At 63.6% G+C, this 27,329-nt stretch overlaps 3 protein-coding genes across 6 annotated transcripts in view; 1 reads left to right on the forward strand and 2 right to left on the reverse strand.

Annotated features, from left to right (window-relative positions):
- Positions 1–240: 240 nt before the first annotated feature.
- LRRC45 (leucine rich repeat containing 45) lies at positions 241–7,555 on the reverse strand. Of its 2 annotated transcripts, none has more exons than XM_008576279.1 (17): positions 7,261–7,555; positions 6,729–6,790; positions 6,291–6,361; positions 5,836–6,014; positions 5,513–5,641; positions 4,325–4,437; positions 3,900–3,958; positions 3,557–3,634; positions 3,210–3,345; positions 3,051–3,128; positions 2,846–2,957; positions 2,671–2,741; positions 2,136–2,228; positions 1,692–1,784; positions 1,091–1,261; positions 873–1,020; positions 241–738 (listed from the first exon to the last, which is right to left on the reverse strand). In XM_008576279.1, the coding sequence occupies exons 1-17, from the start codon at positions 7,478–7,480 to the stop codon at positions 542–544; spliced, it is 2,010 nt and encodes a 669-aa protein (XP_008574501.1). In that variant the 5' UTR covers positions 7,481–7,555; the 3' UTR covers positions 241–541. The 2 variants fall into 2 exon arrangements, with proteins under 2 accessions (XP_008574501.1, XP_008574499.1); XM_008576277.1 differs by having other exon boundaries at positions 1,091–1,264.
- Positions 7,556–8,684: 1,129 nt separating this feature from the next.
- Positions 8,685–12,131, forward strand: STRA13 (stimulated by retinoic acid 13). Of its 2 annotated transcripts, XM_008576281.1 has the most exons (5): positions 8,685–8,727; positions 10,991–11,042; positions 11,140–11,193; positions 11,445–11,533; positions 11,614–12,131. In XM_008576281.1, the coding sequence occupies exons 1-5, from the start codon at positions 8,704–8,706 to the stop codon at positions 11,626–11,628; spliced, it is 234 nt and encodes a 77-aa protein (XP_008574503.1). In that variant the 5' UTR covers positions 8,685–8,703; the 3' UTR covers positions 11,629–12,131. The 2 variants fall into 2 exon arrangements, with proteins under 2 accessions (XP_008574503.1, XP_008574502.1); XM_008576280.1 differs by having other exon boundaries at positions 11,445–12,131.
- Positions 12,132–13,448: 1,317 nt separating this feature from the next.
- ASPSCR1 (alveolar soft part sarcoma chromosome region, candidate 1) overlaps positions 13,449–27,329 on the reverse strand; it is a 38,382-nt gene continuing 24,501 nt past the window's right edge. Inside the window, exons 7-15 of one of the 2 annotated variants that reach the window (XM_008576283.1) lie at positions 22,443–22,582; positions 22,181–22,262; positions 21,754–21,820; positions 20,960–21,022; positions 20,607–20,659; positions 14,208–14,259; positions 13,898–13,967; positions 13,651–13,826; positions 13,451–13,546 (exon numbers count right to left, since the gene is read on the reverse strand). In XM_008576283.1, the coding sequence (XP_008574505.1) occupies positions 13,533–13,546; positions 13,651–13,826; positions 13,898–13,967; positions 14,208–14,259; positions 20,607–20,659; positions 20,960–21,022; positions 21,754–21,820; positions 22,181–22,262; positions 22,443–22,582 (717 nt within the window). In that variant the 3' untranslated portion in view covers positions 13,451–13,532. Of the gene's footprint in view, positions 13,547–13,650; positions 13,968–14,207; positions 14,260–20,606; positions 20,660–20,959; positions 21,023–21,753; positions 21,821–22,180; positions 22,263–22,442; positions 22,583–27,329 lie in introns of both variants that reach the window. The other variant, XM_008576282.1, reaches the window with a different exon arrangement.

The raw sequence follows: 27,329 nt of genomic DNA on the forward strand, positions 1-27,329 counted from the left end.
CCCCACCCGCCCCCGCAGGGCACCTGGACGCGCGCGGGGTGCGCCGTGTGCGCGTCGCCTCTTGCAGGGTTACCCTCCCACCCGCAGCCAGGGACAGCTGGTGGAACCCCGCTGTGCGCAGCCACGCGCCCCGAGGCGGGCACCCAGCGGCCGCCAGCCGCGCCCTGGAGGCTCCTTCCCGCAGGGGGGCCGCAGGGCCTGATGTGGGAGAAGGACTGGGCACCACGTGGAGTCTCGAGTACAAAGTTATGTATTTCCAGACCCGCGCGCTGGCGGGGCGGGGCGCTGTACACGGCGGGGACAGAACACGCTGGCGCCGCGCCTCCCTCCTCCCGCGAAGGCACGTCGTCCCCTGGGACTCGGACGCAGCAGTGGGGAAGAGGCCGGCCAGCCGGGCACCCGGGGGCGAGCGGCGCGGTCCCAGCAGGCACCGACTTTGGGCGCGGCCGCCCCGCGCCGCAGCGAACGCCTGTCCCCGGTTAGTCCATCCCCGGGCACTGTCAGATGCCGCGCCCCACTGCTCCGGGGCCTCCTGCCTCCCTCACTTTGGGGGGCTGAGGGCCCTCAGAGGGGACCCCTGCACATAGGCCAGGACGGCGTTTTGCAGGAAGCTGGCCCTCTGGGCCTCCTCGTCCCGGATGCGGGCGATCTCGGCCTCCTTGAGCCGCAGCCTCTCCCGCAGGGACGCGTTCTCGCTCTCTCTGTCCAGCAGCGCCTCCCGGTGGTCGCTCGCGATCACTGCAGGGCGGAAGGGGCGCGGCACTGCCTGAGCACGCGCCCCCCAGGAGCGAACACCCCGGCCAGCTCAGCTCTGCAGCCCGGCCTCGCCTTCCCACCCGATGTGAGCACGGGTGCTGAGGTCACAGGCTCACCCTTCTGCTGGCGCTCCAGGGCCGCCACCTTCTCCCTCAGCGCCTCCTGGGCCGTCAGCTCTGCCTGCAGACGGCCGTTCTGCTCCTGCAGCTCCACCCGCACCCTGGTCACCTCAGCCACCTTTTCCTGGTCCTTGTTGCTCAGCTCCTGCCAGGCACAGGGGGTGAGATGGGGGCGGGGCACCCTGGCAACCCAGAGTCCCCAAAGCTCTGGCTACCTGCTGCAGTTCCTCCAGGCGCCGCCGCAGGCCCTCCACCTGCAGGCTGAGCTGGCTGGCCCTGGCCTGGGCCTCGGCCACCGTCTGCTTCTGCTGCAGGCACGCGCCCTGGGCCTCGTCCCGAGCCTGTGCCAGCAGCCGCAGCTTCTCCTCCAGGTGAGCCAGGCGCTGCTGCTGCAGGCACAGCAGGGCTGCTGAGCTCCAGGGGGACTGTGCATGTGGGTGACCCCCCCACCTGACCAAGGGGAGGAGCCGAATTGTCACTCGAGCTATTACTTGTTCTGAACCTGCTCAACTTGCACGTGCCCCCAGAAGCACCCTTCCTGGGCTCCCCTCCATTTCCCAGGCAAGCCTCCAGTCACAGGCCAAATGTGTGGGCCAAACCCTCCACACATCTCAGGCCTGGACCCCGGAGCTGAGACCTGCTCGACACTGCTCTTTGCAGGAGTGACATATGTGTGCTGATCTGACCTTTTGCCCTCTGCACTGTGGGCTCTTCAGGGCCCTGATCTGGAGCCAACAGCCCTGGTCTTGCCCCTTCAGCCCTGCGACCTGCAGTCTTGCAAGGCATTCCACAGCCTGTGTCTGTGGCCTGGCTCACCTCCTCCAGGCGGGCCTGGCTCTTGGCCTTGATGAGCTCCTCCTCAGCCTGGCCGCGCTCGGTGAGAGCCACTGCCTTCACTCGGCTCAGCTCCTGCAGCACAGACAGCCCCTGCTAGCCTGCTCTCCTGCCCTGGACCAGGGACACCCTGACAGCCACCCCTAAGGGCCATGAGACTGCATCTGCCACTCCACTCACTGGGCAGGATTTCCATGGCCAAGCGAGCCTGAGGGCCACCCTAAGTCCCTCCGGCCTCTTGGGGACACTGGTGGGTGGGTCCCCAAGGTGGGGCCTGATGAAGTTCTGAGACCAGGAAAGGGTACCCCGGGGTCTTGAGGCTGGGAACACCAGGGCTGCTATTCCTTACCTGACTCAGGGCTAAAGCACAGGGAGGGCAGAGCAAGGTCCCCTGCCTGACGAGCCCCAGGCCCAGTGTGCGCTCACCTCCTCCAGGGACAGCCGCATGGCCTCCAGCCTCTGCACCCTCTCCTGCATGACCCTCTCACTTTCCTCCAGGTGGCGGGTCATATGCTCCACCTGCCCAGGTGTGGGGGTTGGGAGGTCAAGGCTGGCAGGCAAGGGCTCTCCCCGTAACCGGCCTTCCCCCTAGAGAATCCCCACCCTGGAAGGCAGGTCTCTTGGGGACTCTGTTTCTTCCGAGAACAGGCTGCCTCAAGTGGCCTGAGGACAGAGGGCACATCCCAGCCATGGTATCCCAGGATGAGCAGCCTGAATGGGAGAGGCTAGTGCCTCTTCAACTGTGGGAGCACACTGCAGCCTGCATGATGCCGCAGCAGTCGGGGTCCCCTACCAGCCCCGAAGGAGGTTCAGGGTCCGACAGCCACTCAGGCTGGCCAAGAACCGCCACCCAGCAACCTAGGAGTGCTTTGGGGACACCACATCACACCAAGGCCAGTCTGCAGGCACCAGGGGAGATTGGGGGAAGCCAGGGGCCAGTTTATGTCAACTAAGAAGGCACCTCCTTGAAACGCAGGTTTTCTGCATCCTCCAGGCTCTGCTTAGATCTCCTCTTCTCCATATCCAGGCGCTCTGGAAGACCAGTGGGGAAGAGCGCAGGTCAGTCTCCCCTGGGAGTTCCCTCGGTCCCCTGGCCCGTCCCCCAGCCTCACAGGGGCAGGCCTGCCCGCGCCCACCCTCAGCCTGGACGGCCCGCATCTTCAGCTCGGCCGACGTGTTGGTCAGCTCCTGCCTGGTCAGGAACAGCTGCTCCTGCTGAGATTTCACCTTCCGCTCCAACTCGTCCACCTACAAAGTCGGCACCACAGGAGGGAAGCTGCGCCCCAGCACTGCCGGCGCCCACCCTGGGCTCCCTGGGTGCTGGGCCCACACCCCTCACACCTGGTTCCGCAGAAGCAGGTTCTTCTCACTGGCAGCAGACAAGTCTCGGAGGAGCTTAGACTCCCGCTCTGCAGCTTCCTGGGAGTGGGACAATGTGAGGAGCACTACCTGTCACCCTGCCCGCCTGTCCCACACCTGCCTGTGGCCCTGCCTGCCCACCTGCTGCTCCAGCTTGCGCTCCTTGGCCTGCTTCTGTGACAGACTCAGCTGCTCCTGCTCTGCTGTGGCCAGGAGCTGCCCCAGGTCCTGGACTTTCTGCTCCGACAGAGCAAGGGCAGCCTCGGTCATCTGTAGCCTGCAAAGAGGAAGGGCCAGCCCCGCCCCAGCTCCGTCAGGAGCTGCATGTGCCTTGCCCAGGCCTCGCTTTTTCTCTCTTGCCAGGCCCTGTTCAAACCCCAGCCAGCACTTGCTGCCCCCAGAAAGCTTTCCTGGGTTACTGCCCCAGTACCCTCCCGGGCCCTGTGGGACGTCTCTGAAGTACTCTGCAGCCCATCTCCCCTGCTTACTTGGCCTTGAGGGCGTTGATGATGGAGTGCCTCTCGTTCAGGGCTTCTTGAAGCTGCCCCACCCTGGCTGCTGACGCCCTGTGGACAGAGGATGGTGCCAGGGAAAGTACCCTCTTGGCACTGGCAGCAGCTGCCACTCCTTGCTCATCCACGGCACTTCCGGCACAGCTGCTGCCCCTGCCACTGACCCTCCAGCCCACTTCTTGGGAAGTATATGTGGCAACCTTGTTCATGGGCAGGTGACAAGACTCAGGATAGGTCACACTGAGCATGGAGCCAGGACCCGAAGCCCAGACACCCCAGCAGAGCCACAGCCCTGCCTCCCGGGGCATGGGTCACGCACCTGCTGCTCTTGGCCATCTCTTCCCGCTGCTTATCGATCGTCTCCATCAAGTCCAGAAACTGGGGACAGAGTCAGCCAAAGCCCTGTCAGGGTCCAGAGCCTGCCGACCCTGCCCTGGTCACGGGGAATGACAGGAGATACCCAGTGATGCGGCCAGGAGTGAAGGATTTGTCTCCCTGCCTCACTGTCTCATTCAAAGGGAGAATGTCTCCTGTAGAGAGAATCCTGGGAGCTCAGACGCCAGCTGTCTGGGGAAGCCAGCTCGGGTCAGACAGGGACCGCCTCTCAGTCCTGGGTATATCGGCTTGGACAGGTTCCAGGGCCCACAGAATGGAAAATGGTAAACTACAGGGCTGAGGGTGGTAGAAGGCAGCCAGGGCGGGGCTGGAGAGCAGCTCTGAGGTCAGCAAAGACGCCACCCTCACCTGCTTGGACTTCTCCTCCCGGAGATGCTGGACCTCCTTGCTGAGGACGTGGGTGCGGGCCTGGTTCTCCCGGAATGTGGTATGCCGGTCCTGGTTGTGGTCCATGGCTTGTTCTGCCAGAAAGAGCCAAGTCACCCACTGGAGGGCTGCTCAGCCTCAGGAGTGGCCGGCGGCCAGCCCAGCCCTGAACGGGGCTGCGTCTGGAAACTCTTTGGAAACCAACACTGTGCGAGACAGAATCTCTTGTAGCATCTCACCCAACAAATCAGATGTACTCCCCAGCCCCCCTAAGTGCACTGGGGGGAAAGCCCTCCAGTGGGGGTGGGGCCACAAGCACAGGAGGCGCCTGGTGTGGGGAGCACAGGCTGGAAGGAGAAAGCTGCTCCACCGCCACAGAAGTAAGTGCCATCGTGGGGCATTTGGCCTCCACTCCAAAGGTCAAGAGCCTGCGCGTGACTTAAGTGAATGCTGTGCTCAGCTCCTGTGTTCTGAAAAGATCCAGGCAGCATGTGGATAAAGGCCAGAGGCAGCGAGGGCAGCGTGGAGTTGGAGACATCGTGGGGGTGGGGCAGAGCCAGCAGGAGGCAATGCCCCTCGGGTGTGGAGGAAGCTGGGGATGCCCGCAGGAGGAGCTGCGGGGTGTGCAGAACCACTCTGCTGGGCGTAAGGCTGAGGTTTCAGCTACAGGGTCACAGGGGTCACTGTCGGGAGGGGAACACAGAGGCTGCATTTATGGTAGGAGCAGCACTGGCAGGCGGTCTCATTCCCATATAGCTCACAGCACGGCCACAGACTCGGGTGACCAGGGGCAAGTGCCAAGAAGCCCCTCCCTGGCTGTGGCCTGGGCCACCTTGCAGCATGGGCACGGCCAACAGGGCAAAGGCTCTGAGCCATGTGGCCTCAGCTCCCCCATGAAAGTGGTGGCTGCTCACTTCATGGGTCCTAAGAACAGGGTGGGAACATGCGAGGCCTCAGATGGCACCTGTGTGGGAACATGCGAGGCCTCAGACAGCACCTGTGTGTGGCAGCTGCTCCTGCAGCTGCTTCCTTTTGGCTGTTCTAGGCTGTTCTTATCAGTGTATGTGGCCTGACCCCCGGCCGCCCCTTCCTCCGGCACTGGTCTCTGTCAAAGGGCTTTAGGCCTTGCTGCAAACAGTGCAAGTGGCCAGCAGCACCATGTGCCCATACCCACGGCTCTGAGGACATCGCCAGGGACGTTGTTCCCAGCCAGATCCAGCCTCCACAGTGTTCTGTTGCTGGAGAGACAGCTCACCAGGGCCCGGCCCCCCAGGAGGCCAATGTTATTCCAGCGCAGGTCTGGAAGGAAACCTGTTGTCACGAGATGAACTGCACCTGGTCGGAGAGGCTTAGCCTAGAGTGCCCCTTTGGGGAGTACTGCCTGTGGTCGTCAACACTGTGGGAGCTCAGGCTGCCCCTCCTCCCCACCCCCTTACTTGCAGGGGGATGGAGCAGCAGCAGAAGAGTGAGGGAGGATGGGACGCAGCCCTCACCCAGCTGCTGGAGGCTGGTGTTGCCCTTCAGGGCCAGGGCCAGCTCCTCTGCACCCTTGTGGCTGATCTGGTTGTTGCGGAGGTCCAGCTGCTGCAGGGCGCCATTGGCCGCCAGGCTCCCGCAGAAGGTGGCGAAGGCATCTTCCCACGCGCCCAAGTTGTTCCACTCCAGGGTAAGGCTGCAGGAAGGGTGGATGCGAGTCGCCCGGTACAGAGGAGTGCCCTGCCCCTTTGTGGTCCGGGGCTTGAGGAGGGGTGTGGGGTCAGGGGTCTCTGGTGGAGATCAGAGCCTTGGAGTAACTCGTATCTACCTACTCCCCACCAACAGATGTGAAATATGGATGACAAGCCCAAAGGATAGAACTCCTTTGGGTTGCAGGACTGTGTCCTATGGGGCCAACACTGAACCACACAGAGTGGGTGCTGGGGGGTGAGGGTCAGGACCACCACCCTACCTCTGAATGGACTTGTTCTGTCGCAGGAGTTTTCCCAGAGCCTCGGCACCTGCAGCTCGGAGGTTATTGCCCTAAGACATGAATGGCCGGCCAGTCACTCCCATTGCCTTGGTTGGGCTCTGAATACCCCGTCTATTCCCCACAGGGCCCTGGTCAGGCAGTGGATGAAGCCAGGGAGGCGAGCTCTGGTCAAAGGCGCGAGTCCTTTTGGATCCTGGTTTCCCTGACTTAGTGGGCTTCCTGGGGCCAGCTCACTCGGTTTATCTATGTGAGTGCTCTACCCTCGAGACACACACACGTGAGACAATTGGAAGACAGCGCAGGGCCCGTAAGCCAAGAGTGCATACAGACACGGCCTGCAGCCACTGTCCCTGGGACCCTGCGTCTCCCCCCTACCCCTCCCCTCAGTGGCGACCCCCGGAGTGCACGTCGGTTCACCTTTAGGTCCAGGAGCCGCACGACAGTGTTGGTGCACAGCCCTCGGAGCAGCAGCGTGGCTCCTGTATGGGAAAGCAGGCTGTCACTCTCGCCCCAGCTTGTTCTAAGCCCCTCCATGGGGGCCCCATCTCAAGGCAGCTTCCCAGATGCAGGGCAAGGACGACTGTCCCGGTGGTCCCACTGGTCTGGGTTCACACCAGAAATGAGTCCCGATGTGAGGTTACCCTTGAAATGTCTGCAACCCCTGCTGGGCACCGAGCCAGGCCACTGAGCCCTTGCTCCCACCAGCCCACGGGGAACTACAGAAGCCGGGGGAATTTAAAGCTTCTCCTTGGTCATAACGAGAAACTGCCCTCCACTCCCAGTCTTCAGGAGGGGACGCTACTGCTCACGTTAACTACTTTACAAAAAGCAGGGAACCTCGAAAAGAAGAGATCTGGCTGCCAAAGCAAGCTCTAAGGCGACAGGCTTGAACGCTGCCCTGGAGCGGCAGAGGCTGCGCCGACCCCTGCAGGCCCGGGGGCGTGCCCACCTTCGTCGCTCAGCATGCAGTCACTCAGGATGAGCTCTATGCACAGCGCCTCGCTCTGCAGCAGCTTGCCCAGGGCCCTGCAGGTGTCCACTGTCAGGCTCTGCGTGGCCAGGTCCAGCCGGCCCCTCGGAAGCTGGTGCAGCTGCTGCAGGACAGCCTCCTGGGGCTCAGCCCCACTCTCCCTGCACAGGCGGCTGTAGGAGCGCCGGAACTCCTCCATGTCCCGGGTGCCTCCTCCGCGTGCGCTGGAGACGGGCCTCGCGTGAGCCAGCGGGGGCCGGGCTTCCCCTGCCACCGGGTTCCCGGCGCTGCGCCTCTGTCCAGGGGGCTGCGCGGAGCCCCCGGCCGAGGGCAGCTGCTGAAGAGAAAGCCGCTCAGCGTGGGGCAGCCCCGGCGTGGGGCGCGGGAGACGCCGCCTCGGCAGACCGGCAGCGAGGGGCAAAGCGAGCTGGCCGTGTGGGCGGGAGGCCCTGGGTGGGCCAGGCAGGTGGGTTTTCGAGGGACCCGGTGCAGGGAGGACGTACCCCGGCCCCCGCAGCCGCTCCCGCGGTCCGCAGTCCCCCCGGCCCCCGCGCCCACGCCGCGGAGACGGGCCTCGCGTGAGCCAGCGGGGGCCGGGCTTCCCCTGCCACCGGGTTCCCGGCGCTGCGCCTCTGTCCAGGGGGCTGCGCGGAGCCCCCGGCCGAGGGCAGCTGCTGAAGAGAAAGCCGCTCAGCGTGGGGCAGCCCCGGCGTGGGGCGCGGGAGACGCCGCCTCGGCAGACCGGCAGCGAGGGGCAAAGCGAGCTGGCCGTGTGGGCGGGAGGCCCTGGGTGGGCCAGGCAGGTGGGTTTTCGAGGGACCCGGTGCAGGGAGGACGTACCCCGGCCCCCGCAGCCGCTCCCGCGGTCCGCAGTCCCCCCGGCCCCCGCGCTCACGCCGCGGACCCTCGCTCGCTCCGCTCGTTCTACGCGGCCGCCGCCGAGCCTCAGTATCCAGGAAGAGCGGGGCGCGCCGGGAAGCGGCCGGCGGAAACTACAACTCCCAGGAGGCTTTGCGGGGAAGGTGCGGGCCGCGGGCCAATGAGAGCGAGGACCGGGGCGCGCGCTGCGGGCTCATTCGCTGGCAGCTTGGAGGCGGGGCTCCAAGGAGCATGCTCCGGCTTATTGGCTGCGGGCCCCGGGACTGGGCCCCTAGAGGGCGCGCTCCAACTTATTGGCTGGGGACTCGGGGGCGGGGCTCCTGGAGGGCGCGCTCCACGCTTATTGGCTAGGGAGTCAGGGACAGGGCTCCTGGAGGGCTCGCTCCAACTTATTGGCTGGGAACTCGGGGGCGGGGCTCCTGGAGGGCGCGCTCCAACTTATTGGCTGGGGACTCGTAGGGCTGGGCCCGAAGGGCGCGCTCCGTGCTCGATCATTGGCTGGGGCACAGGGGCGGGGCCAGAGGGCGCTCCGAGGCGGCGGTCATGGAGGGCGCGGGCTTCCGCAAGGGGAGGCCGGCGACCGGGAGTAGGGCGCTGGGGCGGCCGTCTGCGCCGAGCCGGGTAGGGCCCGCAGAGCCCGGGCGGGGACCCCTCGAGCGGGAAGCGAGGCCGTCCCCGGCCGCTCCCTCGTGGCTAGGCGCTGCCTGGCGCGGGCGGCTCTCCGGGTGCCTCCTTAGCATGCACGTAGCACAAGGCACAGGTTCCCCGTCTACCAGCGGGGAAACCGAGACACGGAGACATTAGGGTCCGCTCGGGACCTGGGCTTGCTCCGCAGCCGTCGAGGACCCGCTGCTCGCCCCGTGCGGCTCAGTGTCTCCGAGCCTCGTTGCGTCGCTGTGCCTGGAGGTGGGAGGCACTGAGCGTCCTGGACGCCGGGAGCTGCGCCCTCGAGGCCTGGGGAGGGGTCTCAGCCCGTGGCGAACCCGTCCCTGGTGAGGACTTCGGCCCAGCGAGGTACCGGCGCATCCTCCGTTTCATCTGCATCAGTCTCTTCTCTGTCACCCAAGACTGTGGCTCTGCCCTTTGCCCAGAGGAGTTCATGATCTGAAAGCAAAGGTCACTGAGGCTTGGGCCACCTCACAGGGCGGTGGTGAGACTCCACCGGGTAATAACAAGCAGCCGGAAGGCTACTGTGGAGAGGAGAGCAGCCGTCTGTGCCTCCGTCAAGCTGACCTGGACAGCTAGAGCCCCGAGGGCTGTGGCCAGAGCTGGGGTGTGGTCACTACAGACTACGACGAGTGGAGCTGTCCCGGGTGACAGTGACAGGGAGGGAGAGGGGCACGAAACCCTGGCGTGGCACCCACGTCGGGACAAAGGCTGGGCGCGTCCCAGGGCCCTCCCCTTCAGTGCTGGGCCCTCAGGGATCCTGCCCTCTCCGAGGTCGTGGCCACCTGTGTGTGGAACGACTGCTTGAGTTATCACGATGTCCCTGGACAGCGGCCCCCTGTCTGGAGGGTTCTTCCAAGATCTTCTGGGGCAGCCATGTTGAGGGTCCCAGAGCAGACGGGGCAAGTGGCACCTTCTCTCTGCCTTTTCTGGTACCTTCCTGGTAGAGCGTGTGGTCAGCAGCCAGAAGGACCAGCAGATGGCGCTGAGCTCGCGTGGCTGTGAACAGGGACTTAGAACAGCTGGGCCTGATCTGGCCCCAGCACCGCTGACCAGTGCTGACTGTGTAGCAAATTCTCCCCCTCCTGTGGCTCAGGGATGCGTCCTGTCCACCCCATCCCATCTCCCGTCCCTCTACTCTTCAGCCTTGTTTCACTGTGTAGGGTGAGGCCGTGTGACCTCCCTGGGGCCTGGTTGATCCCCTGCTCACCTTCCCTGGCACCACCCTCCATCTCTGGGTTCCTGGGCGGCCACTGCTGCTACTCTCCCTCATCCCCAGCCGCTCCTGGCTGGCCCCCGCCCTCAGCGACCTGGCTTGGTCTGTGGCTTTACACCCACATGCTGCCACCCCCAAACCTCAGCTCCAGCTGCCCACCCAGCCACTCTGCCTCAACATCTCATGTGTCTGTCACTCAATTTGTCCCAAACTGAGCCCCTAAGTCCCTGGCCCCCCTTCCTGGCAGAGTGGCGCCATCCTTACAGGGTCTCAAGCCGTAGGAGTCTCAGCCTGGACTGCTTCCTCATCTCCATACTCCCTCCATCAGGAAGCTGCACAGATGGGCCCGGGCCGTGCCCCACCTCCATCGCTCCCTGGTCTCCACTCAAAACTCAGAACGATCCCCAGCTTCCTACCAAGGAAAGCTAGCCAGGCCTTAGGCCCTGTGCCTGGGCCCTCCTCCCCTCCAGCCTTGCTGCTCTCCACACGTCACCGCTACAGGACCACCTATGCCATGTCACAGGCTCCAGGGAGAGACGACGACAGGGCAGACAACGCCCAGAACAGGGTCTACCTCTATCACTGGGGGCTCTACTGCTGCCCCCAGGTCACTGATGGGGGTGCAAGATTATGCCAGGCCGAGGAGGACTCCTCTCCTTCTCCACTGCATGAGAGACTCCTCGTCCTCCTGCAGTGCTCCCCCAGGGAGGTTTCTCAGAGCCCCTCTCCCCAACCTCCTGCCTGCCCCGAGGCAGGCTGCTCACAGGCCCTGCCTCTCTCCACTCTTAAGCACCAGACTGGTCCTCATCCCCAACCCCAGGAAGGCCCCAGGGTGGAGGACACTTGCAGCTGGAAATGACAACTGTGTTCCATCCAGAATGAGATGCTGAGGGGCCCGCAGGAGTGGAGTGGGCTGTGGGCACGGGCACTAACCCCCTCCCGTTGCAGGAGCTGGTGGGCAAGCTGCTGCGCCTGCACTTCCAGGACAGTGGGACAAGAGGTGGGTGTACGGGCAGGCCTGCCCTGGGACCCTCACCCCAGGGTGTCGGGGTGGTGGGCAAGGGTGGGTCTCTGTAACCTGCTCCCCTGCCTTGCAGTCAGTGGGGACGCGCTGCAGCTCATGGCAGAGTTGCTGAAGATTTTCGTCACAGGTGAGCAAGGGACTGCACAGTGTCCTCTGGTGTCCGGAGTATTCATGATTCCTTTGGTTTTATTTCCCAGTGGGAAAACCAAGACACAACTTTCCCCCCGTTTGCCACAAGCACCTAAGCTCTGCCCACAGAGAAGCTGCCATCAGGAGCCACTCCTGGCTCTCCTGCGGGCTGCCAGCAGATGTGGGTGGGGGCCTGGGAAGGGGTCGGGGCTTAAGCCTCCACCCAGCTTCCCTCCTGTGTCGTGGCAGAAGCGGCCGTCCGCGGGGCCCGGCAGGCCCAGGCAGAGGACGTGGCCCTCGTGGGTGTGGATCAGTTGGAGAAGGTGCTTCCTCAGCTGGTAGGTGGGCACGGTGGGTGCAGGTGAGGGCCCTGGGAGCGGAGCCTCGCCGGTCAGCTAAGCACCCCTTCCCTCCACAGCTCCTGGACTTCTAGGGTCCCCGCCGTCACTGACGCTGCCCAGGAAATCCCACCGCAGCCCCATGTGGTCCCTGGTTTCAGATGGGGATGCACCTGAGGAGTCTGGATTGGATTCAAACCAGCGTTTACACATCTCCGGGACTCCCCTCCAGCCTCTGAGCGGCAAGGTTACTATGCACTGCTACCCACCTGGCGCCCTCTGCTGTGTTGATGACTGGGGGACAGCATCTAGGGGGGGACCCCTGCCCCTCTCACCTCCCGGGGGCAACTGCACCTGCCACAGCGGTCCTGGGGAGGCAGGTGCTAGGGGCAGGGCACGGCCTGCCAGCTGTCAGGCGGCCGTATGTGTTATACAAACAGAGCGACCGCCAGGGCTGCCTTCTTCCTGCGTTCCTGCCACTGACCTCAAAGCTGCTGTGCAGACTTTCAGCCATGTGACATTGCCCACGAAGACGCTTCCCTGAGCTGTAAACTTGCTCTCATACAGCAGCATTCATAAATCAAAACCACCTCTCCCAGCTGGGTCTTCTCCCTGCCATTAATCACCAAAGTCAAGTTGCTTCAAAGCCTCCCCTTTCCCGCCGCCTTGGTGGACGGGCACACAGCTCTCAGGAGCATAGCAGGAGGAATGCAGGGCATGTGTGACCAGAGCCCTGCATGTGGCCCACTCACCTGCAAGATGTGACTCCTGATCTGGGCCGTGGTGGCCACAGGAGCTACCACCAGCTGGCAATCATGTTTAGGCGTGCTGGCCAGCCTCAGGCCACCAGACCCACCAGCTGTGGCAGGACCACCATGGGCTCTGCCCCAAGGCCACACCCAAAGGTAGAGGAAAGGGCCTCCCCTCTGCCCAAGTCGGGGCTGCGTGGGACCCACCTACAAGACCCCACAGGAGGTCTGGCCACCCTCTGATGCTCAGAGGCCAATGCTAAGGAGGCAAGCAGGGTCTTGGGCCACCCGTTACCCTGCCACACCTTGTAGGTGACTTGGAGCTTCCCTCCCATCAGAGCCCAGGACAGGGAATACCCACAGGACCCTAGGCATTCAGCTGGCAGTTGAGACACCCACCAGCCTGAGGCCCCACTGAAGAACGTCCACACAGGAGTGTAGTCTGGTCCGGGGGCAGAAGGGACAACAGCTGCCCCACATCAAGCTGCCACCTCCTGGGGACTCCAAGCAGCCTCAGCAGGACCTTCGGAGGCAGCCAAGCCCCCTCATGCCCCTAGTGACTGATGACTGCCTGAGTTTGGGGCAGGCATCCTCTCTGATTTAGCCACACGGGCCTAGGGCCCGGCTGGGCTCTGAAGGCTCAGCTGCTCCGAGCATGTCGCCCTCACTCCCCCCAGGGCATGTGGGCTTCAAAGCACTGGCGAGCGTGTGGGAGTCATTAGACCTGCAGGGAGAGGCAGGCTGCCGGGGAGCTGAGCACCAGAGCCTGCTTCAAAGCCACTCTGGGGTCACCAGGAGACCCCTAACCTGGGCCCTGCCCAGCATGGCCCTGCAGGTGGGGGCAGCTTCCTCCCCCAGCCCCATGCCAGGGCCTGGCACAGGGAATATGCCCGGAAGGCCCTTCTCCCTGCGGTTTTGTTCTCCTTCAAGGGGGAGTAATTAATATTAATTGGGTAACAATAGAGAGGCCAGCGGCTCTGAGGCTGGGCCCAAGCCCCTTCAGGAAGGACACCTGTGCCTTTGGTGATGAGAACAAGGCCAGTGAGTGGCCCGGGGTCCCCACATCACATCCAGCAGGTTCCTCAGGGCTCAGAGCTTCAGCCTGGGCAGTGAGTGGTGGGGCAGAGGACTGCGGGGCCTCTTCTGGAGAATGGATGACAGGAGAATCTCAGAGAAGCACATCTTTATTCCAGCTAGGGCTGGGGTGGGTCCTGTGGCTGGCAGGGTGGGCAGCTCCAGGTGGATGGCTCTCACCTCTTGCTGGCTGTGGCACAAACAAACCAGGATGACCACAGGGTCCTGGGCCCCCGCCCAGCCATGCGGCTCTCCTGCGCCCCGCTGCACCCCGCCAGCCACCCATGCAAGCACCTGGCAGCTTGAGCCACGTGGGCACCTTGCCCAGACTCCTCCTCTTGGGCTGGGCCGTCCCGGAGATAGGTTCAGGGGGATCCAGTGCCCCTTCCTCAGCAGTTGGCTCAGACTCGAGGGGCACAGGGTCAGGGGCTGGCAGCGGAGGTGGGGACCCAGTGGCCCTGGACATGCACCTGAGGGCGAGATGCCAAGGCATGGGATGGCAGGCCCTACCTCAGAGGACCCCGCCCCCACAGGCACACACCTGGCCACCAGCACATCAGCCGCAGACGGGGAGACGGTGTGTTCCAGCAGCCTAGGCTCCAGGTAGAGACCTGCATGGAGGACCCAGCCCACTCTCAGCCACAGGGAAAGCCCCACCCCCCATCCACCCACGTTGGCTCTGGGAGGGGGTTTGCCCAGGCAGGTGGATGTCTCAGCCCTCGGACCCCAGGGTGGCGGGTGTCAAGGGCCACAGGTCTCCGTCCCAGACCCAAATGCCCTCCAGGGCATCTCGCTCTAGGGGTTAGGGAACAGGCTGGCAGTGACCTGCAGGGCAAGGGCCCCCCACTCACCTGCTGGCTCCTCAGCTCCAAAGTGCACAAGGGCGGCAGGGAAAAGGTTTGCCTGCAGAGAGGAGAGGTGGGCTCAGGGGGCGGGTGACAGCCTCTGCTGAGATGGCCACAGCCCCTCCCTGCCTCCCCAGCCCCCAGGAGCCCCCATCTCCCATCTTCACCTGCTCCCTGCTTCCCACCAACCCCACCACAAACAAGGCCAGGATGTCCTGGACCCCAGGGACCCTCCCTGGGACAGCCCCAAGCCCCAGCTGGAAGATGAAGCTCTGTGGGGTACAAGTTCTGGCATTTTCCACCACCTCACTGCCTCCTGCCCAACTGTGGCATCAGCAATCACTTGAGGGCACAGCCTCAAAGCCCCCCATGCTCACTTCCCACCACAGGAAGTGCGCAGCCAGCAGAGAAGGGCGGACAGATGGACGCACAGTGCTGGACGGGTGGGGGTCTGTGGGCAGAGGATGGCAGGGGCAGACTGCCACCATTGGGGAGCAAAGAGCCAGAGGACAACAGGGCGGCCTGGGGCGCCTCCCAACCATCCCCCCACCTCGTGTCACCCAAAGAACCAGGTTGGGGCGCCTGTGGGCTAGGGGTCTCCTTCGTGCCCGAATGCTGCGGGAGGGGGAGCAGATGGCAGCCCAGGCTATCAGCCAGGGCTTCAGGGGAGGGTCCCGGGCTGAGAGAAACTGCCCTGGATAGCCCACCAGCCAAGACCCCAGAGCCCATCACTACTGGGGAAAAGCCCACCCTCCAGTTCCCAACTGGGCACTCAGGCCTAAGCCTGGTAGGGGAGAGCCCGCCGCCAGCCAGAGGGAGGGGTGCCACACTGGGGTCCTCACTTCACACGCTGAGGGTCTGGGAACTGGGTCTGTCCTGAGCCTCGCCCATCCAAAGTGGGGGTTGCAGGGCTTCTGCTCAAGGACTGGCCCCATTGGCTCAGGCACAGGTGAGGACAGGGCAAGGACAGGGCCGCTTGCCTCCACCCCCCACCCCCACCCCCCGCTGCCGCCGCCGCCGCCGCCGCCACAGGGAAACTGGACCAGGTGCAGTGTCGTCGGCTGCAGATGGGACCCGATCCTCCTGCCCTCCTCTCTGGCTTCTGCGCTCCTGACCCTCAGGGAAGGGGCTGCAGCTGTGGACTGAAGGCGTTGTTTCCTCTCCCCATGCAGCCCCAGGCTGCCGGGAGTGCCACAGGCTTCTGGGAGGGGGTTAGGGGTCTGGGGATGTCAATGTTGAAAGATTAACAAGAGGAAGCTTCAAAGGCCAGGCCCAGAAACTCTGAATCCTCAGCCTCCAGCCAGAAGCCAAGACACAAACAGGGCCGCTAAGCTTTGACAGCCCAGGATCAAAGTGAGAAAAGGAGAGCCTGGGGGTGGAAAGGGGCGCAGCAGCCTAGGGAGTCAGGAATGGGGCCTGGGGAGGACAGTGCCGGAACCTTTCTGGGCAGCTCAGCATGGCTGGACCTGACTCTGGCCCCCAAGTTACAGCCTTGGCCTGGCCTACCCGCCCAGGGCACTCTCCAACCACCGGAAATGTGTGTTCCCATTTCACGAGACCTTGCCCAGACTCACGCATGTGCTGCAGCCCGACCCTGGCACTCATCAGAAGCACAGTCAGCACTGTTGTGCAGGAGGCTGGTGGCTCCCATCTGTGCCCAGCCCACTGCTGGGCCAGGGGGCCCCCCCCGGAAGCTATTCAAAGGGGCTAGTGGCCCAGCAGCACCAGGTGTTCTCACAACCCCCACAGGCCAGGACCCCTCACCTGCACTGCAGGGGAAGTGCAGAGAGGGGCAAGTGGGCTTGGGAGCACTAGGGGAGGGTAGAAGGACACCCTGTGTTCAGCCTGCACCACTGCGCAGGGAGCACTTGGCTGGACAGGGGGGTAGTCCCCTTCACTTGGAGAAAGAAACAGGAGGGTCAGCAGACCAGGTGGCACCGAGGCTCACCAGTTTGGGTGAGGCTAGGCCTCTGGATGGGCCCAGGAAACAAGCCTCCCAAGTCCCACACCACCTCCTCCTCTTACCCCCACAGACAGCTCCCTCTGCCAGGGTCCAAGTGCCACTGTGGCCCACTGTGCAGCCTTGCTGGGAGCCAGATGGATAGAGCTGCCCCACTCCATCCTTCTCCAACACACCCCAGGGCCTGGGCTAGGGTAAGATGGGGCAAGCAGGTCATGGACCCCCGCCCAGTCCTGAGCAGAACCTGGGGAGGGATCTCTGAGGATAGGCCTGAGGATGATGGAAGTTTTGGGCCAGCCCCGCACAGCACCTGCTGCAGACAAGAGGAAGACCTGAACCCCAGATACCAGGGCTGCCCTGCCTCTGTTCCATACTCCCGGGCACAGCCTGAGGACTAGGAACCACCCCTCCCCAGCCACCGTCCAGCACAGTGGGACCCCAAGTTCAGCCTACTCTCTAGCACACCTGTGACATCATTGCCCTCTCCAGGGCACCTTGCCCGTCCCACCCAGCTCCTGCCCCTCATCTACATTTCCAGCATGAACAGCCGCTGCGACCCAGCCAACCTCTGGGGAAAAGCGGCCAGGGGAGGGGCCTGGCGGGCCGTCGCCATGGTGTCAGCCCACTGAGGGGAGTACCGGACGCCCTGTGGAGGGTGCGGCGGCAGCAGCTGCCCTGCCTTCCACATGGCCCCATGGCAGCACTGGCCATGTTCTGGAGGTGGAGACAGAGGCAAGGCCCAGTGTGCAGGAGGAACAGATCCCATCAGTCCCAGAGAAGCCTGGAGGATGAACAGATCAGCAGCGCTGGGAAGAGGTCTGCTGCCTGCAGTGGGCAGAGGAGGGACCCACAAGGGGGGCTGAGCAGGTGCTCTAGGGCCTGCAGGGGCAGCAATACACCGGCCAGGTGAGGCAGCCAGGCAGCAAGGGCCTGTGCCACAGCAGGGGGCAATCCTTGCAGCAGCACAACGCAGGGAGGCTGTCAGGATCTGTGTCCTCCAGAATCCACGTGGAAGTGCCAACACCAGGACCACAGACTGTCACTCTGCACTTGTCCCTCCGCATCCATGGGAGGTTGCTTCCAGGACCCCCAGGCATACCCAGACCACTGACACTCCAGTCTTGCAGTCGGCCCTCCATACCCGCGGGTTCCCCATCCTGATAACACTATTTTTTTTTTCCTTTTTGTCTTTTTTCGTGACCGGCAACGGGATCGCAACCCTCGGTGTTGCGCCCGCACCTCGCTCAGCCAGTGAGCAGGAACCGGTCTGTATGTGGGATCCGAACCCTCGGCGGGAGCGCCGCTCCCAAGCAGCACTGTAGCAGTGCGCCACCAGGCCGGCCCCTGATAACACTATTTTTAACCCTTGGCTGGTTGAAAAGAACCTGTGTGTAAGTGGACCCGCAGTTCACACCCACGTTGTTCGGGGGTCTATGACAGTTGGAGACAGGGTGTTTAAAGAGGCCATTAAGGTAAAGTGAAATGAGATTGCTAGAGTGGGCCCTCATCCAATATGACTGGTGTCCTCTCACAAGGGGAGGAGACTGGGACGCAGACACACACAGGAACGACCACCTGAGGACACAGGGCTTAGAGCCCTTAGCAGAAACCCACCCTGCTGACCCAGATGGGGCTTCCCCAGCACAGCACAGCCCCAGATGGGAGCAGAAGGAAACTGGCCCAGCTGGGCGTGGCTAGGGCGAGGAGGGGGACAAGTGCGCAGGCCAAGGAGCCTCCATCTTGGCGGAGCAGGAAGAGCCACAAACTGGGGGGCGGGTAGCACCCCTGGGAAAGAGCCCGGGGGCCAGCCCCTCTGGCTGAAAAGACGAGATTGTCCTGCCAGGCGGGCCCCTGGAGAGGGGGAGGCACCCGCTCTCTTCAGGATCAGGAACTGCCAACCTCCTCAGTCGTACCCCAAGAGCTGGGCTGCTGCCTCCTCCTCAGCCCCAGGACCTAACAGCCCCTGAGCTGCCTCCCACCTCCCCATCTCCAAGACTCCAGGTGTGGCCAGGGACAGACCCACCGGGGGAAGGGGACGGCCTGCGGCCAGGGCCTCCTCCCTGTGCTGAGCGGCTGTGCATCACAAGGGCAGGGGACACGCGCCCAGGCTCACCGGCCCCTCACAGGCTGATGCACTGCACCAGAGCCAAAGCTCACCTGGTCCAGGCTGGGGTGTGCGGGAAGGACCTGGGCGGTGCTCAGTCCTGCTGGCACGCCTGTCTGTGGGCCCACCTCTGCCCCTCTCCTCTTTCTCTGCTCCAGACTTGGAGACAGGGCACCCAGTAGGGCCCAGTCTGGGGTCTGCAGAACCACCTGAGGCCTTGAAGGAGGACCCCTCCCCCAACAGCAGGGTTCCCCAGGCTTCCCTGCCTGCCCTCGGCACTGGCTTACGCCTCGTGGACCGCTCCATTCCATGGCTGGGGCTGAGCACCGGCAGCACTCCAGGCCCTCGTCCAGCCCTACCTGACAGCCAGCACAGGCAGAGACCTGGCCAGTACTGCAATCCACCCCCTCGGCCCCGAGGACCACGGGTCTGGGGCAGCAAGACAGAGGCGGGCCAGAGCTGATTCCAGCCACTGGAAAACACCGGGAGTCAGGAGAAGGTGGACCTCTCCAGCCTGTCGGGGGCCTGGGGCCCTGCAGGCCATGTGAGCGGCGCCTGAGCCAGGGCCCGGCCTCCCCCCAGGCTGGGCCTTGATGTCCCTCCAGTGGGATCGACAGACAGAGCTCATATTGAGGGGATCCCTGGAGACCACAGGCAGTGTCAAGGGCCTGCTAAGGATTATGCCACGTCCCTGGGCAACTCAATGGCAGGGGCTGAGACGGGGCCGGGAGTCCTGGGGCTCAGGCCCAGGAAGGAGGTCTGAAGTGGGGCTGGGGGGCCGGCTCACTCGGGAGAGTGCGGTGCTGATAACACCAAGGCCCCGGGTTCGGATCCCATATATAGGGATGGCCGGTTCACTCACTGGGCTGAGCGTGGTGCTGACAACACCAAGTCAAAGGGTTAAGATCCCCTTACCGGTCACCTTTTAAAAAAAAATTAAAAAGTGGGGCTGGGGACTTTGCTCCCAGCAACTGCTTCCCGCATTCTCCCACTCCCTGTCCTCACTCCTGACTCCCCCCAGCCCTCCTGGAAAACCCTCACCCTCCTGGGCCAATGGCCACAAGGGACAGCTGGGCTGCTGTCCCCCCACACACCCGGTGCTGTCAGTCTATGGAGCAGGGCCGCCCCGGACAGACCCCAGGCAGCCGGCAGCCAGAGCGCGGCCCTGCCAGAGACATAAAAGCTGGCGGCTTCCGCACCCGCCGCCTGCTCGCCTGCCGGAGGGAGGCAGGCTGGCTTCCTTCCCTCAGCCCTGCCAGCCCTCTGATCGCGGGCGGGCAGGCGGGCAGGGACGCCATCCCGCGCGAGGCCCTGCGGCTGGAGCCAAGCTGACAGATGACAGGAGACGGCTGCTGTGGTGGGGCAGTGTCACCAGGAATCAGGCAGCACGCGGGCTGATGGCGACACCCCAGGGCTCTGTGGGTGTTGGGATGGGGGCCACCATCCTGAAGCATCTTCCAAACTCAATGTTTATCAAGAGGCTGGACAGCGGGGGAGGGACGGGGGGCAGACAGGAGAGAGGCCCAACGAACGGGGGCTCTGGGGACCGAGACGGCAGCCCTGGGTCAGGGGTGACTGTCCCTGCCCACGTCCCTCCCCACAGCCTTGCCCCATCGCCCCGAAGTGGTAGCCCCAGCGGCGCCCGGCGCCCCGACCCAGACCTCTGCCAAGGCCTGCTGGCCACTTAAGAAAGGGCCCGCCTCTGTTGTTAATTAAAATATCTGAAGAGACTTTGAAGAGGAAACATCAGGCCCCAGGGGCTGGGGCGGCCCCGGGCTGCTCCCCCTGGGGGCAGAGGGACAGGACATTCATTCCTCCTGGCTCTGGAAGGCGGCCCCGCAGGGCACGGGATCAAGCGCGCCTCACCCTCGGGGGCTCTCGGCGGCCGGCGGGAGGGACAGGCAGAGGCGGCCAGCTAGCGGGGGGCCGTGGCATTCCCAGCAGACGCCAGCCAGGGTCCAGGCGGGGCCCAGGAGGAACCGGCAGGGAAGCAGGCCGGGCCACAGCCCCTCACGTGCGGGCGGCCGCCTCTTCAAGGGCTCTGGTGGGCCCCTTCCTCACCCAGACGCTGGGCGGGGAGCCGGTGTCGCCCCAGCCCTTGGCCCTGCAGCCCAGGGGCCAGGACCTCCCGGCGGCCCCAGCTCAGGACGGCCAGCCAGCCAGGCCCAGCCCACCCGGGGCCGGGCAGGAAGCGGAGGAGGAGGAAGGCGCTGTCGGAAACCACCTCGGAGGCCGCGGCTCCCTCCACGCTCACTGCTCTAAAGGGCTTCATTATCCGCAGCGGCTGCCGGGCCACTCCTTCCCCGGCCCCCGCCCCAGCAGCGCCCCGCAGCAGCGGTACCTGAAAGAGGGTCAGCGTGTGGTCGTCCAGGACTGTTTTTGGAGGAGCGATGACTGCGGGGAGAAGGTGGCATCTGTTAAGAAGGGCGTCACCCCTCGTCCACAACCCATGGGAAGACAGGCCTGAGGGTGGGGGGCATTTCTCTAGAGCCCCTCAGATCACAGCCCTCCGTCACCTCCACTACCTCTGCAAAAGTCCTGGCGTGGGGCCAGATGGGCGACCCACCCGCAGGGGACCCCACCCCGCATGGCCCGTGGGCCGGTGGCCTACCTCACCACCCAGCCGCCCTCCCGTGGACGCGAGCCGCTCGCCCCAGTCCACCCGGCCCCTGCATATCTCAAGCCAGAACTCACACAGGTGAAAGGGCAGGTCCGGGTTCTCCAGGTGGCTCCTCACAAAGTCTCGCAGGTCCCCCACTGCAGAGGGGACAATGAGCAGACCCGCTCATGGGCCTGCCTCCAGCCCTCCTGAATGCCACTGCCCAAGTCCCACCCACCCGGACACCACAAAGCCAGGCCGGGGAACTCGCCGCCAGCCTCGGGCACAGGTACCGGGACGCTGCTCCTAGCCTCTCAGCCAAGCCAAGCCCCAGGGTGGGAATTCAACCCTGTTCCTTCCATGACATCCCGATGCTCAGCCTGCCTGAACCACCATGCAGGTTGCTACTGGATCCCTGCCCTGCTGCAGGAGGCCCACCTGCCGTCAGCCCTGTGCCTGGCCAGGCCCCGAGCGTCCCCCCTGCCTCTCGCCCTCCCCACTGCCCCAGCTATCTTGGGTATGAGTCACTGAGGACCCCACACTGACCTTGGCAGCATGGCTGCCTGTCTCCGAGGTGAGCTTCATCTGGAGGGTACGGAGGCCCTGGGTCCACCCATGCCCAAAACAAGTGAGTGCATGTGAGCACCCAGGAGCCCAAGCTGCCCTGAGCTTGGACTGAGCACCTGGAGCAATAGCCAGTGCCCATGCCAGGCCCCACCAAACACTCTGCAATTCAGAGCCCTCAGTACCCCTTGGAGACGACAGCAGCCTGCAACCGCCCTGTCCCCCCAGAGCCTAACGGCCAGGTGGCCACAGTCCTGCAGCCGATAAGGATGGAACCAGGAGGAGCTCAGTGGCCCCATCCCTAGACACCCAGCAGGGCACCTACCTGTCTCACTGGGGCGGAAGAAGCCTTGCAGGATGTGGCGGTCGGGGAACAGGACCCTCAGGGCCACCTAGGCCGGGACAGCACAGCAGTTGGCAGGGTGGCCCCAGCACCTGGCCCCCACCCGGGCACAGACACCAGCACTGGGCGGGTGGAAGTGGCAGCTGCGCCCTGGCCTGGCTGTCCCCCCATGCACCTTGCCAGAGCTGCGGCCTTGGACACAGTGCGACAGGCTGGGTGGGGACAGCCAAGTGCCCGCGCATGCACACTGTCGCCTGCTCTCAGGTTTGCTGTTTAAAACTCTCAACGTAAAGTGCGAGGGGGAGAGTAATTGGGTGACCGACAGACCCAGGCTGCAGGTGCCGTGTCCCCGTGTGGGAGCCGCAGGAGCCCCGGCTCCGAGCCACGCCTCACACCCCCACCCGCAAACCTTCGGGTAGCGCTCCAGCTTCTCCTTCAGCTGGGCCTCCCTGAGGGCCCTGGTCACCAGCGGGGCTTCTTCCAGGCGCTTCCTGTGGGGAGAGGCGGTGGAGGCCCCCGTGAGTGGATTCCGTGTTTCTCACCTGAACCCCAGGAGCCCCTACCTGGGCCCGTGTGCTGCTGAGGGTATGGGTCCATGCCGCTGAGAGATATGACACACAGAGACAGACGTGGGGGATAAAGCCAGGAGACAGCGGGGGAGGGGCACCCACCGCTCACTCTTGAGCTGGGCCAAGCGTCTTCTTACGTCATCCACGGTCACCTCAAAGAACTCATCAGGCAGCTCTGCTGGCCAGGCCTGGAGCAGCTCCTCCAGGTCAGGGTGGCACACCACAGGGTCTCGGTCCAGGGGCTGGGGGCAGAGGCCTTGGCTGACAGCAGGCTCAGGGCGGGGGGGATCTCAGCTCTGTGAGGCCCCCGAGCAGAGCTCACGCCCTCCCCTAGCCCACCTGCCGCACAGGGCCGAGGTAAGGCCTTGAGGGCAGGGCTTGGGACGGCAGGCTGCGGGATCCCACCCCAGACCGCGCCTGTCCAGGGCTGGATTCCCTCCGTCACTGCCTACCAGTTTACCAACCCTCGCTCTCCAGCAGGGCCCCTAAGTCCGGCTTGGGCCAGGTGGGCACCAGTCACTGCTGAGGCCTTGGGGAGAGGCAAGTTGCAGCATGGGCAGCTGCCATGCACACCTGCCTCAGTTGGGGTACCCTGAGAGCAGGGAACCAACCTGGTAGCAGAGTGCCCCAGCTATGCCACGTCAGGGGCTCCATAGAAAGGGGGTGGGGCAGTGACAGCCACCAAATTAGAGTGTTGGCAAAAACCCCAGCCCAGCTACCCTGACTGTCCCCGCTGCCCTCTTGGCCGCAGCCCCAAGCCAGGCTGACTCCACCTCTCCCTGCCCCCAGGGAGCAAGCCAGCCCCTCCCTCTGCCCACCCTGGGGACACGGGAAGAGAAAGTGTCTCTCCTAATTGGCATCAACGGCAATGAAATTACAAGGCAGGGCCCACCCCACTGCGGTGCTCCGGGTGGGTAATTTCAGCAAGTTCAGTCCGTGTGGTGTTAGGGGTGGGACAACACCTCCTTGGTGCTGAGGCCACCGGGTAGGGCAAGGCCAGACTGGGTGCCTAGCTGGGCCATAGGGCCCACACTCGGTCCTATCCTCCCTCACACTAAACAGCCAAAGCCACCAAGGGAGGCAGGTGGCCCCAAGAACCCACCCTCACCTTCACCTCCTGCTCCTCCGGCACCTGGGCCCAGGCTCGGCAGGCTCTGGAACCACCACCTCCATCCCTCCCCTCCCTCAGCCTGGCCAAGCCACAGCCCCATCGCCCTGGGGATGTCCTTCTGGACCTAGACTGGCTGGCTCTGCCCAGAGTTTGGGGACCAGACACATCACACTGGGACAGCCTGGCCACGCCATACACCTGTCCCAGATGTCTCCAGGGCTGCCCCTGCTCTTGAGGCCTGACTGTCCATGGACAACAGGTCCCTGTAGTACACCGAGCACAAGTCTCATCACGTCTCATCACGTGGCTCTTTGGCTCTGGTCTCAGGCATCGTCGTGTCACACAGGCCAGGAAGGGCTGGCTGAGGCCGGGGCAGTGGGGCCCACAGGTGGCTGACCAAGCCACAACCACCCTGCAGCCGCCAGGGCGGTCTGCACCAGAGCTTTTTATAACAAGATGCCAGGCGCCAGGCTGCCCCCCACGGCCACAGTGCCCGCATTCCAGAGGGCTGCGAGTTCGCCTGGGATCCCAGGGGAGGGTGAGGGCAGAATTTGAATGTGCCCCAAGCCAGGAGCTGCTGTGTCCACCAGCGGCCAGGCCAGGCAGGGGCAGGTGGGGATCCTGACACGGATGCAGGCTCAGGCATCCAGGAGCAAAACCGAGTTAAGGAGCAGGCCCTGGCACACGTGTCACCCCAAGAATCCACGCTGTGGGTGATGGGCAGTGGACGGCATCACACGGAGCCTGACCACCCAGACAGGTCCCTGTCCCCCAGACACGCCACGCAGAGAGGACAGAGGCCAGCAAAGCCAGGCCCAAGGAGTGTGCGGCCACCCTGGGCTCTCCTGGGCACAGCTGGGAGTCACCAGGGAGGACGGTGGGTAACTGGCATGTCCACACCCTGGGCAGAGAAGCCCGATTCGGAGCAGCCTCGTGGGCCTGGAAGGGACAGCAAGAGCTTGCTGCCACCAGAGCCGGCTGGGGGAAGCTGAAGCTGAGAAAGTACCACCAGAAGGGCCCGGACCAGAGTCTCCTGCGAGAACAGACGATGTCTGTGGCTGGCCTGGTAGGAAATATCACTTTGCCGCCAAACGACTAAGGGAGAAGCCAGAGGACACACCATGAGTCAAAATGCTTCAAACACCCATCAGCTTAGCTCTGGAACCTTCCCCAGGAGAGCTCATTTCCATCACAGAGATGAGGGTGGAGGTGCTGACCGCGGGACCTCAGCACAGTGGCCTCAGGGTACTGGGGAGGCCGGGCAGAGCCGCTCTGAGACACGGCTGGCCCTGTTTACTTGGGATGCTCTGCCCAGCAGTCTGGCCCTCAACTCCAGCTGTGTCAGCATCGACAGGTATTATGTGGGGCTCCCACCCGAGGTGAGTTTACAGAGATGTCTTTGGAGAAAGAACAGAGATCTGCAGATGAGATGTCATTAGGAAAAGAGAAGGTACACGGTGACAGCTGTGAGGGAGAGCCAAACCCGACGACACGGGAGGGACGCCCTGGCACACACCTGCCCACAGCCACATCCTAGCGTCGGTCAGGGAAGAAGATGTGAGGGGCTTCTAGGACCTGCTCGTGTCCAGAAACCGCCTCCCAGCTGGTGCCCAAGAGATAAGAAAGGATCTGATCCTGTAGCCCTTCTGGCCAAAATGATGCTAAGGGTGAGCCGTCCTGGAGACCCCAGCACAGAGATGTGAGGGGCTTCTAGGACCTGCTCGTGTCCAGAAACCGCCTCCCAGCTGGTGCCCAAGAGATAAGAAAGGATCTGGTCCTGTAGCCCTTCTGGCCAAAATGATGCTAAGGGTGAGCCGTCCTGGAGACCCCAGCACAGGGGCAAGAGGGGAAGGAGGGGCTGGGGTGAGAACCGGCCCACACTGTCACCTTTCCCTGCCCCAGTGTTCTGTCTTGAAAGATTTCAACTCCACGGAAACGCTGGCAGACGCAACAGTGCACAGGCCTCACACAGATGGTGACATCTTACTTCATTCTCTATCACAGGTGTACATGCACACACATGCACACATGGCACACACACGCATAGATATACAAGCACACAGACACACACACATGCACACAGCACACAAGCCCATATATGCATGCACAAAGGCACACAAGCACACAGACATGTACGTGTACACAGCATGCAACCACGCACATGCATAGAGCACACAAGCACACACACATGCACACAGCACACAAGCCCACATATGCATGCACACAGGCACGCAAGCACACAGACATGTACGTGTACACAGCATGCAACCACGCACATGCATAGAGCACACAAGCACATGCACATGCACATACAGGCACACATGCACACACACAGCATGCAAGCACCACACGCACACAGGTGCACACACAGCACAAGGGCACACTCATGCACACACACACACACAGGCATGCACACGCACACGTACACACAGCCCATAAGCACACACGAACATATACACACACAGGCACACACACGTGCACATGTCCACAGGTGCATGCACACTTCCTGCTCACTTGAGAGACAACTGCAGGAGTCACCAACCCCCAGGAGCCCAGCAGCACCTGCTGGGAATGAGGGCCTGTCCCCATTGGGAGCCCAGCAGCGTCACATAGAGCTAACTGGAAACGTCTCTGCTATCCCTAAGTAGCTAGACAGCCTTTCTCACATGAGGTTGTCTCACTGGGGACCATGCCCAGCCTCTGCTGTGCTCCCCACTCACCCAACACAGGCCTGCATCAGCAGGATGTCCACTGTCTGGTCTTGTCTGGCTCATCTGTTCCTTGTGCTGAGATTCAGGTTAAAGTTTTGGAGAGAAAGACCACTAGGGCTGCCCTGTCATCCCTTCAAACAGTCCAAACTGGAAAGGCTACTGCAGCAGGGCCAGTGCCAGGGAAACCAGAGAGCTGAGCACCCCCACCATGGGGTCAGAGCTGTGGTGGGTTTCCCCAGATGCGGCCTGGCAGGTGTCCCCCAGGGCCTCATCAAGCCCCAGGAAGCCCCTAAGCTCAGGGCCAGTGCTCGGGCTGCCTTCACCCAGCATGCTTGGTGGCCGAGGACAAGCACAGAGCCTTCCAGAGGCTGGGTGAGCTTTGCCTCTCAGGTGGGGCCTCTGCTGTGCTCCTCCCAGGACCTGCCCGTCCACAGGGCACACGTGCACAGAAGCACAAGGAAACAGCGGGCCTGCTCCAACAAAGGACAGCAAGTCAGGACCCAGTGCCACCTCTGCCCTGCTGAGCCTAAGTCAAGGCCACATGCTCCCAACATTGAGCATTTCACGTTACCATAACTCCCGGCAGCCCCATCACCCCACCCCATCACTCAGTGCTGGTCCTATAGGTTCTGCTCTGCCTGACAGGGGGCCAGGCCTGCTCTAGAAGAACATGCAACATTTCCAGAGCATTCGCTGCCCTCAGGCTCCCTGAAACCTCATAATCTCACAAACTGCTTTCTCCAGCAGAGGTAACAGTCAGCAGCTCTGTGACCCGCCGGGGAGTCTGGCCAGGGAGGAGTTGATCTCTCAGAGCTGACCTGAAGAGGCCTGGGCCTGAGCCCTGCAGTGGCGGCAGACCACGGGTCCCTGTGGGAGTGCCTGGGCTCTTCGAGAAGGGCTGAGTGCTGCTGACAACTGGCCTTCGTGGCCACATCTCCCACACGGCTCCAGAGGCCTCCAAGGAGCCCCCACACAATGACGCCTTTGCCGAGACCTCAGGGTCACAGGGCCTGGCTGGCCTTCCACCTCCCAGACTCAGGGCTTAGGCTCCTGAATGTGGTCAGTCTCCAGAGACTCAGCCCCAGGACCCCCATCTTCCCAGTCCACCCCTTTATGCCAGTAAGAGCCAGAGGCTCAGTTCCTCCCCTAGAGCCCCAGACACTGCAG

The sequence above is a fragment of the Galeopterus variegatus genome, unplaced genomic scaffold, assembly GCF_000696425.1.
Source record: "Galeopterus variegatus unplaced genomic scaffold, G_variegatus-3.0.2 Scaffold1322, whole genome shotgun sequence".
NCBI lineage: Eukaryota > Metazoa > Chordata > Mammalia > Dermoptera > Cynocephalidae > Galeopterus > Galeopterus variegatus.

Coding starts and splice junctions, on each gene's coding strand:
- LRRC45 (XM_008576277.1), bottom strand. CDS start 7,480: ATGGAGGAGTTCCGGCGCTCCTACAGCCGCCTGTGCAGGGAGAGTGGG. Junction 2,229..2,670: donor AAAACCTGCGTTTCAAGGAG/GTGCCTTCTTAG, acceptor ACACCTGGGCAG/GTGGAGCATATGACCCGCCA. Junction 1,785..2,135: donor TGCGGCTGTCCCTGGAGGAG/GTGAGCGCACAC, acceptor TCTGTGCTGCAG/GAGCTGAGCCGAGTGAAGGC.
- STRA13 (XM_008576280.1), top strand. CDS start 8,704: ATGGAGGGCGCGGGCTTCCGCAAG. Junction 11,043..11,139: donor CCAGGACAGTGGGACAAGAG/GTGGGTGTACGG, acceptor CCTGCCTTGCAG/TCAGTGGGGACGCGCTGCAG. Junction 11,194..11,444: donor GCTGAAGATTTTCGTCACAG/GTGAGCAAGGGA, acceptor GTGTCGTGGCAG/AAGCGGCCGTCCGCGGGGCC.